This window comes from Phaeoacremonium minimum (genome assembly GCF_000392275.1).
Source record: "Phaeoacremonium minimum UCRPA7 unplaced genomic scaffold PA7_03_scaffold_447, whole genome shotgun sequence".
In the NCBI taxonomy this organism is placed as follows: Eukaryota; Fungi; Ascomycota; class Sordariomycetes; order Togniniales; family Togniniaceae; genus Phaeoacremonium; species Phaeoacremonium minimum.
The window spans coordinates 148,423-163,574 of record NW_006921349.1 but is presented as its reverse complement, the minus strand read 5'-3'; the positions used below and the strand labels follow the sequence as shown (position 1 = coordinate 163,574).

General features: G+C 51.1%; 5 protein-coding genes across 5 annotated transcripts; 2 read left to right on the top strand and 3 right to left on the bottom strand.

The window, feature by feature from the left end:
- Positions 1–1,162: 1,162 nt before the first annotated feature.
- On the bottom strand, positions 1,163–2,160 carry UCRPA7_5982 (hypothetical protein; the record flags this gene model as incomplete). Its single annotated transcript, XM_007918525.1, has 5 exons — positions 1,163–1,248; positions 1,315–1,516; positions 1,566–1,636; positions 1,687–1,794; positions 1,851–2,160. The coding sequence occupies 5 exons, from the start codon at positions 2,158–2,160 to the stop codon at positions 1,163–1,165; spliced, it is 777 nt and encodes a 258-aa protein (XP_007916716.1).
- An 8,231-nt stretch (positions 2,161–10,391) lies between these two features.
- Positions 10,392–11,421, bottom strand: UCRPA7_5981 (putative aldehyde dehydrogenase protein; the record flags this gene model as incomplete). The annotated part of the gene is made up of 2 exons (XM_007918524.1): positions 10,392–10,911; positions 10,976–11,421. 2 exons carry the CDS (start codon positions 11,419–11,421, stop codon positions 10,392–10,394), a joined length of 966 nt encoding a protein of 321 aa, XP_007916715.1.
- A 525-nt stretch (positions 11,422–11,946) lies between these two features.
- UCRPA7_5980 (putative lipase esterase protein) lies at positions 11,947–12,933 on the top strand (the record flags this gene model as incomplete). Its single annotated transcript, XM_007918523.1, has 2 exons — positions 11,947–12,235; positions 12,326–12,933. The coding sequence occupies 2 exons, from the start codon at positions 11,947–11,949 to the stop codon at positions 12,931–12,933; spliced, it is 897 nt and encodes a 298-aa protein (XP_007916714.1).
- A 632-nt stretch (positions 12,934–13,565) lies between these two features.
- On the top strand, positions 13,566–14,021 carry UCRPA7_5979 (putative l-psp endoribonuclease family protein; the record flags this gene model as incomplete). Its single annotated transcript, XM_007918522.1, has 1 exon — positions 13,566–14,021. One exon carries the CDS (start codon positions 13,566–13,568, stop codon positions 14,019–14,021), a length of 456 nt encoding a protein of 151 aa, XP_007916713.1.
- Positions 14,022–14,095: 74 nt separating this feature from the next.
- UCRPA7_5978 (putative quinone oxidoreductase protein) lies at positions 14,096–15,067 on the bottom strand (the record flags this gene model as incomplete). Its single annotated transcript, XM_007918521.1, has 1 exon — positions 14,096–15,067. The coding sequence occupies one exon, from the start codon at positions 15,065–15,067 to the stop codon at positions 14,096–14,098; it is 972 nt and encodes a 323-aa protein (XP_007916712.1).
- Positions 15,068–15,152: the final 85 nt, after the last annotated feature.

Below are 15,152 nucleotides of genomic sequence, written 5' to 3'. Positions count from 1 at the left end.
GTATTGGGTAGTGACAGCCTGTTCGATCGTAATGCATCCGCAGGCACTTGAGATCTGAGAGGGTGAATATGTCTTGTCGGACAAGAAGGCTGGAGTGGAAATGTCTCTTTTCTGCTGGCCCTGGAAGTTCTGCGTAAAGACTGGAGAGATGGATGTTGTTGTGATTATGGCATGTTCGGTCAAGGTTGTTAATGTGGTCGACGTGCTTGTTTGCCAGACAGTCTTTCTGTGATAGAGCCGTGTGAGAATCTATGGTGTAGCCAGGACAACAAGTGACTTACACTGCAGGTGTGACAGATGAAGACACGGTTAGAGCCGGGATATTAAGGTAAGCACTACAAAATACTACAGCATCTGGCAAGTTCTTTTCCGACTTGAACAGTCTGTTGATGTTGTTACCGGCACAAGCTCGCTCAACAAGAGCTGCTGCCGAGGCAAGGTGAGCCCCACAGATGGCTACAAGCCCAGCTGCAATGCCTCTTCTCATCGTGTATACAGCCCGTTGATCCCAACCTGACGACCCACACCTAGGACGCAACAATTGACGGCAGTACATTTATATATGGCTACAAATCGCCGCAGGGCCTAGGAGTCCACTTGGCAGTGGAGCTAAAATCCCTGCTTGGCTATTGAGACTATGGATATCTCGCATTATAAGCTTAATAGCTACCGACGAAATGAATAACTAGTCTTCACTAGCTGAGCAAATCAATGGTTTGGTCACGCAGCAGATTGGTTGACAATCGAGGTAGGCCAACCCTAGCTATGATTCAGCCAAGACCAAAACGTGCTAGAGCACACGTGGAGTACCTAACCTGCATTGGACACATATTCAACCGATATTTCTTATCCTGCAATTCTTCATGGCAATTCCGCAGTGAACTATTGAATCTTTAGGCGAGTCGGGATTAGCGCCAGGAATTGCCGAATCTAGTAAGCGATATAGTTAGAAGTCTAGAACATATCAGCGGACACGGTGCCGGCTAAACCCCTAGAGCTAGGCCGTTGTAGTGCACGATAGTCCATTTGCGCAAGCCTCACCGACAGCAAAACTCCTCTACATAATGGAGTTCGCAAGTCAGACCATATTGACTGAAATCTCACGTAGAAAAAGTGTTAAGTGTATGATTAGATAAGTGGGCTCTACAGAAGCAAGGCTTCCTTAATCATCGATATCTAGCACGACCCGCACCCCATCTACAATCTGACGTTCTAGGTAATTTATGACTTGGCCGTAATCTTTGCAGACTAATCATTTATCAGTGCTTGAAAAGATGTCAAGTGGTATCAGAAGTTGAGGTAGCTGTGACTTACCATGATGACCGTTCCAACCACCATCCAGCGGGCCCAGCTCATCTGAATCGGACGGCTCGTGGGGTTCCATTGACAGATCCGCTGAGCACATGACAGCCTGTCGCAGATAATCAACGCAGTGGTTGAAATGAAAGTGGTAATCGCCCGGTAGAACAGCGGTCATATTTGCCTCCACGCCGGAGAATATTCGTGCCATCATATACTTCCACAAATTAGTGACAATATCTAAAGTTCCGCTATGTGGTACTCACGAGGCAGTGTAATTGATGTGTCATAGACGTCGTAAAGAATGTCTGTCCTTTGTAACCGTACCCGGTACCCGCTTGCGTTTCGTTAGCTGAGCCTCAAGAAGAGGTAGAGCATCCAACATACCGGGCATCAAGGTTTTCCACAGAGCCAGTGTCTTGTCTTCGAAGAACTCGGACGAGTTCAAAGGGGAAAATGCCATGTTAGCCTCCCACTTTACGACCTTGGTGTCGACTTTTTTGTGTTAGCTGCCTGTGCTCTGCCAGGGGAAACTTGGGTTTTCAACAAACATTTCGGTCCATTTCCCGTATAGTCACCACCGACTTGCCACCGACTCGATGGGTCTGCTCTCCGCCGAGCCTGCAGCAGAAGTACTGCTGCCAGTGCCGCAATAACGAACAATAGGAAGCCATCGAGGTGCCACCGATATTTGTCAAGGACGGATGAGATAGCTTTCCTCCTCGACCGCCTGCGCATGCCTGTTGTCTGCCATTCCTTCTCGTCCCCCATCAAGGACTCATCAACTTCGGTGTTTGACATCATTTCTTCGTGATCATCGGAAAGCGATACGTTCTCGTATGTAGGCTGTTTAGACTCCATTTTAGTGTATCCAAACAATAGTCTAATGTCGATGCTCGATTAATGAAATATTTGAACTTGTTTAGCACTTTGAATCAATAAGATTGCTTGGGTTGGAGGTTCATTGGTTTTATTGAGCTCTTAAAAGAAACGCCCGGCAAAAACTACCCAGACAGCTATCAAGCGCATTGTCGTCTGGACTTTTTTCATCCCCCCGTTGATACTCTCATTGACCTGCCGTCGGTGGCTCGCTATTTGTCGCGCAATGGGCCTGCAGACTGCACTACAGGGATGCTGAGACAAAGCCCAGGGCACGCGAATCCACATCTTGAGCACCCCGGATATGACCCATGACGCCAAGAACCATCAAGTGAGAATCTTCTCTTGGCGAGCAACCCATCTTCAATTCTCTTTCCCGCGAGCTCGTCATCTATACTCGCTAGACTTGATGAACGAATGCTCTTGATCTCAGCAGTAGCAGTCCGAAGATTTCCAGTGTTGTGATTTTCAAAGTTCGTGCAAATGACCGGGTTGCGTGTGGCATCCTCGCTTTAGTTTCATTTCTGTGTTTCAGGGCGCTGAGACACCAGGAGTAACTGGCCACATCCACTTAGCGCCCTACACGAAACCGCTCCAAACTGGGGATCTCAATTGTAAGCGAAGTGCTCTGAAGGCGGCACAACATCCTAATAAAGCAACACACAAAAATTTGGCCATCAACTTCGAGTCGAACTGGCTTTGGTATAGATACTTCGATGCTGCTATCATCATCGAATAGTTTAATTATCTCTCTCGTCGGCAATTAGCTCCAAAGACCTTGGAATTGGCCGAACGCTAGCTTGTGGCCCCTTTGACTATTCAGCATGTCTGATCCTCTCCTCTGAGCTCCAAGTCCCAACAGGGCTTCTATCAGATACAGATCCGTCATTTCTTTGACTTTGCGTACCGTGACCAACGCTGTTATCCCCAGGAGAAAACCATCTTTTAGAGGATGACGGGCTCCCGAGACGTTCGGAAGTGACCATTATAGACTTCGTCACTTGTATAGATAATCGCAGGTGGGCTGCTGGCGGCGACTTTAGGCTCGTTCCAGTGGGCGACTTGTCCTCTTCTTTCGGGGCCGTGGAGACGCTGTCACTCCTCTGAGCTTCGAGGTCGACTAGCCTGACCCCGTGATGTCCTCCTGCTTTCTCATCCTCGAGCGATGGTAGTCGGGCTAAGGCCTTTCTTCCGTGTAATGAAATCCAGCTTCCATATCGCAAACCTAGCCGGCTTGGCCTATGAGAGGCTCCGGTCGATGGTCTTCCTCCGGGGCTGTTGCCGCCTCTTGTGTATCGTCGAAGGTATGAGGCTGGTGTAAGTAAGCGTGGGAAGTGATGAACAACGAGCGGCTTTAAAGTCATGATACAAGCACATGAGATAGCTGCATTGATCTCCACCGTAGTCCAGTATGTGAGGTATGCGCCGGAATAGGTTGCATCTACTGCCGGGTCCGATTCAACTCGAACGAGCTCAACAACCCGCAGGATTGAGACAATACAGACACTGCTTCCAGTCAGTTTCTAGTAGTCTCTTAGGTCATTTTCTTTAATCAACTGACAAGAAGCCAAGAGCAAACACTCCAACAAGGGCATATTTCTGCCTTCGCGGCAGTTGCAGTTTGGTGAGAACCGGCATGGGAAGAAGAACGATGGCGAGGTCTGTGACAATATTCAATGCCGAATTCGTCCACCAAACATTCAAGCTATGGCAATACACTTTGGTGGTCATCGCGAGGTTCCAATTCCAGAATGCCTCCAAGGGCACACACGCTGTTGCAACAGAAGCAGTAATCCAGAGACCAATTATTACAACGATCCAGAGCAGCAAACTATTTGCTCGGCGAGCCCAATAGGTCGTGAAGATACGGCGATACAAAAATAAAATGGAGATTTTCGTGAACGCCAGTGTCAATGAGTAAAACAGTATCCCATACCAGCCTGCCCTTTGCATAGGGAGTAGCTGGGCAGGATCCATTTGCCACGAGTGCTTGCCCTCACCACGGACAGTTTCTAAGTTAGGTCAGTTGACTCTCATATCGTCATAGTTATCCAACTAACGCTCAATAGCACTTGCTGTCACACCAGCCGAGAAAAGCTATTCTCCGATTAGTTGACTAGATTGCATTCTCGATGGAATGAACGAAACATACAAGAGATGGGATGATACACCAGTCGGAAGGACCCAGGACATGTATCAATCGGCCCCTGGCATAGAATCTAAGAGCTACAAAGAAAGACGCAATCATCCAGGTGGCCACTGCACATGAGATGATATCTGGCTGGAGAGATCTCCGATCATCGAGCGGCAGTGGTCCCCATATTGTTGTATTTGATGGGAGTGTGGAGTCTGCACTCGTCCCAGGATCTGTCCCGTTCTGCGTGTGGGTCATTCTCTACTCTTTGACTTTGGTAGATGGGTGAATATGACTTTGAAAAATCACCAGCATGTCCGTTGGTGTTGCAACAGGTCGGAAGTGTAGAGATGCCCATAAATATGGGGGCTCGCTCAGATCTTATCATATTCTGATTAACATGTTGAGTTTCGTCCTGCGAAATCTTGTCCCTATTTACCAGAAATCCGGGGAAGCTGCCTCGGAGGGACGTAAGTACTGATGCTGTACTGCCGACGTCGCGTGGCATTGATGAATGCTGCAGAATGCACATATGAAGTCGGCGGCATGGAATGCCTAGACATCCCTGGAGCCAATGGAAAGTGCAGCTTGTGCTATGCATATCACGGACCAGACACTGAGGTCGCAATAACCATCCGATATGATCGTTTTGGCAATTTCTCGGAGCATACAATTTGAGGGTGCGGGGGAATGTAGGTAGCTTAGAACTGTATGCTATTGAAACAATGCAACTTGTCTGCAATAGTAGCCAACCACTGGACTTTTTCAAGGACTTCATGCAATAGTGCCCTTAAACTATAAGAATTACCCTGAAGAGTGGTACTCCCCAAATGCCGAATGTATTGCCTCCCTGCAGATCGGCGTTAGAATGAGCGAAGCACGTGTCGGCTAAATCTGAACGCGAATGTCAATGGTCATTCTTTTCCCGGAAATGGTGCCTCATAAATGTGACAGAACAGCCGGCCATGTGGACAAGTGTGCCGTGCTTACTGGGAGTGTGGCCCGTGGAATGTGGCCCTGTCAAAGTCAATTTCAAAGTTTGGTCCGTTACATATGTAATCACGACAGAGCGCTTTGCGGTTCAGTAAAGATGAAGTGAAGAGGAAGTAGTTTTAGACAGATGTCCTTGCTCCTATCATGACAAAGACGGGCGCCTGGTCTTATTGACAAGCTTAATGACCCAAATTCTGTTGCTGCTCTCGTTACCAAACAGACTAATTCATGTCATCAAGGGGGCTGCATCGTCACCAGACTTCTCTCGGATCTTGAAGTAGGTCTTCCCAGCCCTCTTCGTTATGACAATACCATACACTGTCACGAGTATTGACAGGAGCTCCAATGCTGCGAACGAGATCCCTCCGTAGAAGCCGAACCTCATTCCGAGGCACAGCTTTCGCATACTGGGCCATTGCTTGCCCTGGGCACTGCACACATCCTTGACGTACGGGGAGAATTGCTGGCTCCCTTTCAAGTGGTTGACTCCATAGTAGACAACAGCTGCTACCCATAATACAAGACAAACAGAGGAAATTGTAAGCGCGAACCCGTTCCCTACGTCTGTTAACCGTCGAATCTATGGAAACCTTTATCAGCATCAATTAGTTAGAAATACGATGTTAGTACTTACAGCCTTAGACACACTTGCAACACATAGAATTCCACTCAAAAGTGTTGAAACACAAGCAGCGCCAAGAAGTAAATGCATTGGTCGAATAGTATACTGCTCAGCCCACAAACGGATTGCAATAAAATGTCTCTCGGTGTCAGGGTTCTTTTCAGTCCATTTATAAGCATACAAAGACTGTCCTAGGACCCCAACCATGGCTGCCGAAACGAGGAAGGAAAGAATTCGAAGACTGAGGCGAATGCGGTATGTCACCACTCCACCCTTGTTTGCAGCTTGAGCAGCCGCCTTTTGAGCAACTCTCTGTGCCGAGTTGTGAGGTCGACTGCCAGTCGCGTGTCGTGGCGGCACCCGGGTAGGAGGTATCAATTTGTGCTTGGCGAATTGACTCCATGAGGATTGCGTCTAATATCAAGAGCGTATGGAGTTTAGACAAAAGACTTTTTCGAGAAATGTCGTTCTTTGAACGAGGTATGGTCTAGGAACGCGGAAAGGGGTCGCTTTTATCTTTTAACATTTGGCCTCAGCAATGCCCAGCTTTGCTTGGCGTAAGCTGCGTTTCCAGTCTACTCATTCGGCAGGGACTTTGAAATTTCCAATTTCTATTATTGTTTATCCTGTCACTGTACGGAGAAGGGAGGCATAGATAAGCGGCCTCTAGCGGCAATAGCCTAACGCCGCCACTACCAGATGTCTTTCTCGATTCATTTGAACATGGGCAGCCAAACGACTTTTCGATAAGATCTCTGAGATGTAGTGATTGGATCCTTTGACGCTTGACTATTATTCTAGGTCAACTGTTGTTGGGCGAGCAAGGGGTTCACTACAAGCGGCGGCCGCCTCCTGCGGCTGATCCTAATCGACTAGGGGCAACACAAAGTCATGACTTGCCCTGGTTGCTTTGATATATGCAGGAACTCCCCAACTTATGAACTATGTGACTTAAAAATAGCTGCACCTATGTCATGGCGGAAATTGGCCCTTCGAGGGCGGCGGAAGATGAGAATCTAAGCTGCCATACATTTCGGGAGTCGCTTGGCACTATGATCACTTGCCAGTACAAAATACATATCGTCCCAGTCCAGGCGACTTAAGAACTTGAAGTGTATTGATTTGTTCAAAATCTTTCTTTCTCTATACATTGCTCACCTCGACTTTCGCAATTATTTTAACCACGAGGCAATAAACAGCAGAGAGCTAGTCGCAGCTGCTTCAAATCAAAGCAATCAGTAGCTACACAACAATGCAGCCCAACTTCTCTTTCTACATTCTGGCTGCACTTCATGCTGCTCTTACCTTTTCCAGATCGATACCATGGCCCAGGGTCTACGACTCGACCGCGTTGGGTGGCAAGGCCATGATTGCTCGCGCGGTGACTTACGACGAGTACGGGGAGCCCATCTCTACTGAGGCAACAGGTTGTGTCCAGGTACACTGCGGTGCCTCGAGGAACACGGTTCCTGATTTCAAAACCTACTATGAGATTACACTCTCTCATAATGGCCAGCTACTTCTGTACCTTGTGGGAACCAATGATCAGAAGCAGACCGACAAAACAATAAAATGGTCCGGCGCGAGCGACTTGAGTGGTAATAAATGGGGGGTGCGGATGACTGGTGACTGCGGCAAGATCGAATATAGTAAGCACCTTGATGGCTTCCTTCCCGATCCACAAGCATGTCTCTAGTATTCGAGCCGGATAGCCCAACACAATAGTAAAACATGCTCTCGAGATGTTTAGTGATGGTTTCTTTTTCTTTCATATTATTCCACAATCCCAATAGAGACAATACTGACCCGATCTGTCATTAGTCAATACATTGCAATCGAGCGATGGCTTTGGGTACTATGCCCTGAACCAGATCGCATCCGACGAGACAGACGATGAAGGACCTTGTTTCGGCGAGTCCAGGACTGGCAAGCCAAGGTGTCTTAAGGCCACACTTTGGGAGTCTGCTTATACCGATCAGAACCAATGTGGCTCCTTTCCAGCCCCATCAACATGCGACTTCAAGGGTCGCTGCGTGGACGTAAATGGCGTACTCATAGTAAAGCCAGAGGGCTTTTAGAATTCTGTCTATCAAGGTTGTAAAGGGTGGTGCTTAACGGGCCTCGCGTAGTTATCAAACGGATTCACATCGTTCAATTAGAATGAAATGTCTTTGTCAAACGTGATCAGTAGCTGAGATCGATTGTAGTAGATAGCAGATGAGCGTGTACAACCTCACAGACCGAGTTTGGGGGCTCTCACATCGTTGTACATGAATCAAAAACGGCTTGTGTGAGCTTCTCGAACTCCTGTAAACATGTACTCAAATCTAGCTAATCCATGCCAGTGGACGCTTCTAACACAATCATTTGGTATCCCATAGGCTGGTTCGGATCATTATTCTAAGTCTCGGGTGCTTGAGTGGTTGCGTCTAGGACCAAGACACTTCAACTCGGGGATGACGTTTTGTGGGGTTCATAACTCGGAAAGTGTCCGAAAAGCTGCCGAGTGATGTCTTACACAAGTATAAAGAGCGTCCTTGACGCACAGAATAGTTGAAGCACTCCCAAACGAGTAAGAATATAGCTATCTGCAGTTGCTCACAATGGCAAACAAATTATACGATGTTCTAATTATCGGCGGTGGCCCGGCGGGCCTCGCCGTAGCCACAGGCCTCGTTCGACAACTACACACAGCCCTGGTTTTTGACTCTGGGGTTTACCGAAATGCTCGCACTCATCACATGCATAATGTGCCTGGTTTTGATCATGCTGATCCAGCTGAATTTAGAGCCAAGGCGCGGGCTGATTTGTTACGACGATATGATACTGTACAGTTTCAATCTGCCAACATAACAGAGGTTAAGAAGCTCGACAACGGCCAATTCTCTGCTCGCGATGAGGAGGGCAACGTTTTCCAGGGAAAGAAGCTTGTACTAGCAAGCGGTATCAAGGATATCATGCCAAACATCGAAGGTTTTGGTGATTGTTGGGCGCGCGGCATCTTCCACTGTCTCTTTTGTCACGGTTTCGAAGAGCGAGGGGGCGAATCTGCTGGCCTCCTTGCAATCGACCTGATGTCCAATCCAACCATGGCGTTGCATGTTGGTAACATGGCCCTACAGCTCGCCAAAACCCTGACAATCTATACAAATGGCGACGAAAGCACAGCGGCAAATATCACAACTGCGCTGAAGCCGCCATCAAGTATGATTACGGTCGAATCACGGAAGATCAAGAAAATGGCCATGGCATCCCCGGATTCTGACTCGGCAGATGTAGTTGTCACACTTGAGGATGGCACACAGAAGACAGAAAGCTTCATTGTACGTTCTAGCCCTTAATCGCTTGCAAAGTACTAAAACTAAGTTAAATAGTCGCATGCTCCTCTGGCGGAGCTGAATGGGCCATTCGTTTCTCAGCTGGGCCTTGATATTGGACCACAAGGCGAGGTCAAAGTCAATCCGCCATTTAACGAGACTAGCGTTAGTGGTGTATTTGCCGCTGGCGACGTGGCAACTCCAATGAGAGCTGTCTCGATGGCCATGTGCATGGGGTCATTTGTGGCAGCGGGTGTGGCTTCACAAGTGCAGGCAGAGAAACGTCTCGAAGAACGATGATCAGAAAAGCAAAGCTCGATTACGTTTTCCATGTCGATAGGTCTGAGCTCGCATTCTCAGAGGGAAGTTGCAAAAGTGATACAATTAATCCGATCAACCTTGGTGTATATGCAACTGCTGGCAGTTGCCATGTAGGGTGGGTGCACTGCCGATCGAGTCCTTATGACAATCGAAAGTCTGATCACACCAAGCGTATGATATCTTATAGTTACACCATAATTCACCCTATACAGGTATGTGCAGTGTCCTAACCACCGTGAAGACCTCTCTGCTGTACTCCCCACCTTCACGTCCAGTTCCAGAGTTCTTCATCCCGCCAAATGGAGTGCCAAGCTCTCTTACAAGCCAGCAGTTCACCCACACCAGGCCGGCCTCGATCTGTTCTCCCACCCGCCGTATCCTCGCCCCGTCTTTAGTCAGCAATACGGCTGCCAAACCATTAGGGTTGTCATTTGCAAGGTCGATGGCTTCCTCCTCTGTATCGAACTTTGCGATAGTTACTACCGGTCCGAAAATCTCCTCTCGCATGATCCGTGAGGACGTCGAAACGCCTGTCAATATTACGGGCTCGATCCATAACCCTTCCTTCGGATCTTCTGGCGGGGTTGCTCCCGTGAGAAACGTAGCCTTCTCTTCTTCCGCTAGCTGTAGATAGGATCGGATCTTCCGATAGTGTGGTAGTGAGACGACGGCGCCAACTCTCTCGCCAAGCTTGAAGTTAGCAGTCACATATGACGTGAAAGCGGCGACAAATCTGTCGTATATCGAAGATTGTACATAGATGCGAGAGCCACACAGGCAGATCTAGGGCACAATCATCAGTACGGACAAATCGCGGACAGGGAGATCAACATGCCTCGCCCTGGTTCTCGAACGCAGCGGTTGCCGCCGTTTGCACCGCCTTGTCCATATCCACGTCATCGAATACCAGCGTAGGGTTCTTCCCTCCTAGTTCGAGCGAGAGGTGCTTATATATCTGATCCGCCGTGTCTCTCCTGATCTGTACGCCTGTTGCGGTGCCTCCCGTAAACGACACACCTTTGACAAGTGGGCTTTTCACCAGCGCCGACCCCGTTGTTGGCCCATCCCCAAATACAATGTTGATGACGCCAGATGGTATCTCGGCCTGCCTGAGTACCTCACATAGCAGGAATGCCGACATCGAGGTGACCTCGGACGGCTTCGCAACCGCTGTGCACCCGAAGGCGAGGCAGGGCGCTATCTTCCAGGTTAGGAGGTAAAGAGGCATGTTCCACGGGGAGATGAGCGCGAAGACGCCAGCCGGGGAGCGGTGCTCGTAAGTGAGTGCCACTCCGTCAATCATGCGGGCTTTTGTTTCTTGATGTAGGATGAATGTTGAGAAGTAGCTGTTATCTGGTCAGCGCTGGGCTGATTACTAGAACGTCCATGCCTGGCGTGAAGGTGTCCTACCTGAAGTTTGATACCGCCCGGTCTACTTCCACCCGCGCTCTCGCCAGCGTCTTTCCCTGGTCTATGCTTTCCCATACCGCAAACAGCTCTTTGTTCTCCTGGATCAACTGCGACACCCGTTGTAGATACTTCGACCTCACCGGTGCGGGCGTCTTGCTCCATGACTTGAACGCTGCCGTGGCGGCCTGCAGTGCCTTCTCGACCTCGCCCGCGCTGCTCACTGGCACCTGCGCAAAAACCTTGCCCGTCTTTGGGTTGATTGCCGGCAGGCTTTTGCCACCCCCCGAAAACCGATCAAACGAGTTTGCAACATAGTTGTCTAGCGTAAATCCCGGCCTCTCTTGCGCCTGTTGCGATTTGATGAGTGCTTCTGCCTTTTCTATGGTGTCGCATGCCCACACCTGCTCCAGGGTCGGGGAGCGCCCGTCGGCGGATACAGAGCCCATGTTGGAGCGACTGTGCTGCAGAGCACAATATTGCTGCTTGTGACTGAAACCGGGGCGGCTCAGCAAGTCTCGAGATGAGGCGTCGTCAACAGAGCTCCTTTGGGCGTCGTGATATTTCATTCCATGTGAGTACCGGCCGGCATGGCAGCCGAGAGTCGTGGAGATGACCGCTCGGAAGGTGTTGCGACAGGGGGGGGTGTTTAAGCACTGTAGCGTACTGTAAGTCAGAGCGGACAGCTGACGGAATCGGATGTGGGAAGATGAGTGATTGGCCGAATCGCTCGATCCGAACTTCCAGGCCCCTTGCCGAGCACCACCAAGAGAACACACAGTGCAGCGATCACTCGAGTACAGTTGGTGGGGAGCTGGCTCCTGTTCTAGCTATCCTTGACCTGAGAGGACAGGGGCCTTGGGCGGTCGTCGAGGTGCTCTACGCCCAGATATAGGGGGGAATACGGTACTCGCTCGTACCTACTGTAGGTATTGTGTCCGTGGATATCGAGAGAATCGAACGACGCGCTGGCAATGGAGGCAATCAAGGCGAGCATTGCTAAACATGGGAATGTCTGGTCGCTGCAGACGAACAAGGACATGAACGAGCTCTACGAGCCGCTTCACGCAGCACAAGCATCACAATTCACGGATTCAGTGTCAGTGGAAAAGGGCATCAAGTATGGGACACATTCTCGGCACCGGTTAGATGTCTACAAGCCCACGGCATCGTCAGACAAACCCAAACCGCTGCCGGTGGTGGTGTTCTTCCACGGAGGCGGCTTTACATCGGGCGACAATGACATTACGCCGTCGATGCACGGTAATATTGGTGAGACTTGACTTGGAATACGCTCGAAATCAAGGAGACAGACAGACAGTGGCCTTTGCTGACCACCACCGCCACCGCCAGGAAACTTCTTCGCCAGCAACGGATGCGTGTGCTTCCTCGGAACATATCGCCTCCTGCCGGAAGCCCGCTACCCCTCGGGCGGCGAGGACACGACGGCAGCGCTCAAGTGGGTGCAGGACCATGCCGGCCAGTACGGCGGCGACAGCAGCAAGATCACGGCAGTAGGGCAGTCGGCGGGAGGAGCACACCTCGCAAACGCAGCCTTCAGCGGGCTCATGAAGAAGGCGGAGCTGAGTCTGAAGGCGTTGATGCTGCTGAGCCCGCCCATGTCCTACGACCTGCGCCAGGAGCGGCGGCGTCAGAACATGTTCCTGTACCACGCCACAGAGACGGAGGAGGAGGTGATGGGCAAGACAGCGGTGTCAGTGTTTAGAGAGGCCAAAGAGGAAGACCTGCAGGGCCTGAATCTGCTGCTAATGGTCGCGGAGCTGGACTCGAACGAGATTGTGGACGGCAACTTGGCGTTTGTGGACGAGCACAGGAAGAAGTTCCGACGATTGCCGCTGTTCGAGGTCATGCGGGGCCACAACCACATCTCCAACACGCTCGAGATTGGCCTGCCTGGAAGTCTAGTCGCTAAGCGGATCCTCGAATTTGCTACTGAATAGGCGTAGGTGTAGGTATATATCTTCATTTCTATCATACCTAAAATACCGATTGAACCAGGCAAAAGGAGCCTTTCGAGCAGAAGTACTATGCAGTAATCGCCAATTTTCCAGGATGCCTCACCTAGGAGATTCTTGACAGCGAGGGGCAGATCACTGAGGATGAGGAGGGGTACTTTGGCGGGGTCATCCTGCCCATGAAGGTCCCTACGTAATCAAAACACAGGTGGGGGTTTAGGGGCGTAGCTAGTGCGGCTTCCGCTACCCGAACGCAACATCCGCTCGGTCGGCGCATCCGATCGTGCAGCAACAGCAACTCTCGCCTGTACGCAGCCGATGCCGCTGCGGCTTAGAGACTACCCAGGTACCCACGAAGCTATCTAAGCTAAGTGATAGAGCTATAGGTCGATGATCGGAATAGCTAGGTATCCAAACGCTGAAGCACGGTAGAGCGGCCTGTTTAGTACCGGTAGTTGTGATCCACGAGGAGTTTCGATTGAGCATCTCAATTGAATAAAACTCGCGACAATTGGGGATACTGACCAAGTGAAAACGGCCTGCGCATACGGCTCGGTATAACGTTACCATCCCCCTAACATACCGCCTCTCGCTTCAATCCCCGGAGCTCACCCGCAATGGCATCTCCCAACGGCGAAGCCTTCCTCCTCACGGGCGGCGCCCAAGGCCTTGCCAACTACCCGCACGCAAGAATTGTCCCTGGCAACCCAAAGACCATCCTCGTCTCAGGAACCTCATCACGCCGCGCCGACGGCACCTACGCCGGCTGTGTCACGGACGCCGAGGGAAAACACACACTCAACGTCCGGGAGCAGACAGCCGCCGTGCTCAAGAACATTGACACCATCCTCAAGGGGGCAACAGAGGGAGCCGCAGGCCTGGAGAGCATCCTGGACGCTACAGTCTTCCTGACGGACATGAAGGACTACGGGGGCATGAATGAGGAGTGGAACAAGATCTGGCCCGACAGGACAAAGGCGCCTGCAAGGACATGTGTCCAGGTCGCGGCGCTGCCGAACGAGAGGCTGAATGTCGAGATCAAGTGCACAGCTCTGTATCCGGAAAAGCAATGAGATATCAGAGAGTAATCCATTATGAATTACATGCCAAAAAGCTTGCGGTGTCTTTTCATTTTTTGTGCACTGGTCTATATCTTGACAACGAGCTTGCCCACCGTCTTCTTGCTCACCAAATCATCCTGTGCCATGGCCACCTCGGCCAAGCTGTACTCGCCGCCAATGTTGACCTTGACCGTCCCCTTTGCCACCAGGTCCATGAGCTCTGTGCTTCTCGTCACAAACTCTTCCCGAGTGGTAATGTAGTTGGCCAGCGTCGGCCGCACCAATTTGATGTTCTTCTTGCTCAGATCCAGCGGCTTGACGGCATCAATGGCGCCGCTCGAGTTGCCAAACGTGACGAACGTGCCCTTCCTCCTAGTGAGGCTCATGTCTGTCTGGAAAGTATCCTTGCCAATGCCCGAGAACACAGCATGGCAGCCCTGTCCCTCTGTAATCTTCAGGACTTCCTCCTCGACATTGTGTGTCGAATAATTAATTACGTAGTCACATCCGTGCCCCTTTGCAACCTCGACCTTCTCAGGCGTCGACGTCGTCCCAATGACCGTCGCCCCGAGTGCCTTGCACATCTGCACCAGCAGCCCGCCCGTGCCTCCTGCCGCCGCCTGCACGAGCGCCACCTCGCCGGCCTTGAGATCGTGCGCGTCACGGGCCAGCGTCCACGCCGTCAGGCCCTGCAGCACGATGGCGGCACCCTCGCGCGTCGAGACGTTCGCCGGCAGCTTGAGCACCGTCTTCGCGTCCGCCGTCATGTACTCGGCGGTCGAGCCCGGCGCGAACACCGCGACCTTGTCACCGGCTTGCAGGCCGTACTCCGGAGGAACAGCGCTGCCGACCTGCTCGAGGACTCCGGCGCCCTCGCGGCCCACGGTCGACGGCAGGGCCGTTGCGTAGAGCCCGGAGCGCAAGTACGTGTCGACGAAGTTGACGCCTGCGTACTCGACCTTGATGAGCACCTCGTGGGGCTTGGCGATAGGCTTGGGGATGTCGACGACTTGGAGGACACTCGAAGCTCCGGTCTCACTGAACTGGACGGCTCTCATTGTGAAAGACTGCTTGATTTCAAGTATAGAAGGAAAGTAACGAGACGTTATTGAACTGTATCGACCTTGAGAATAATACAACTGC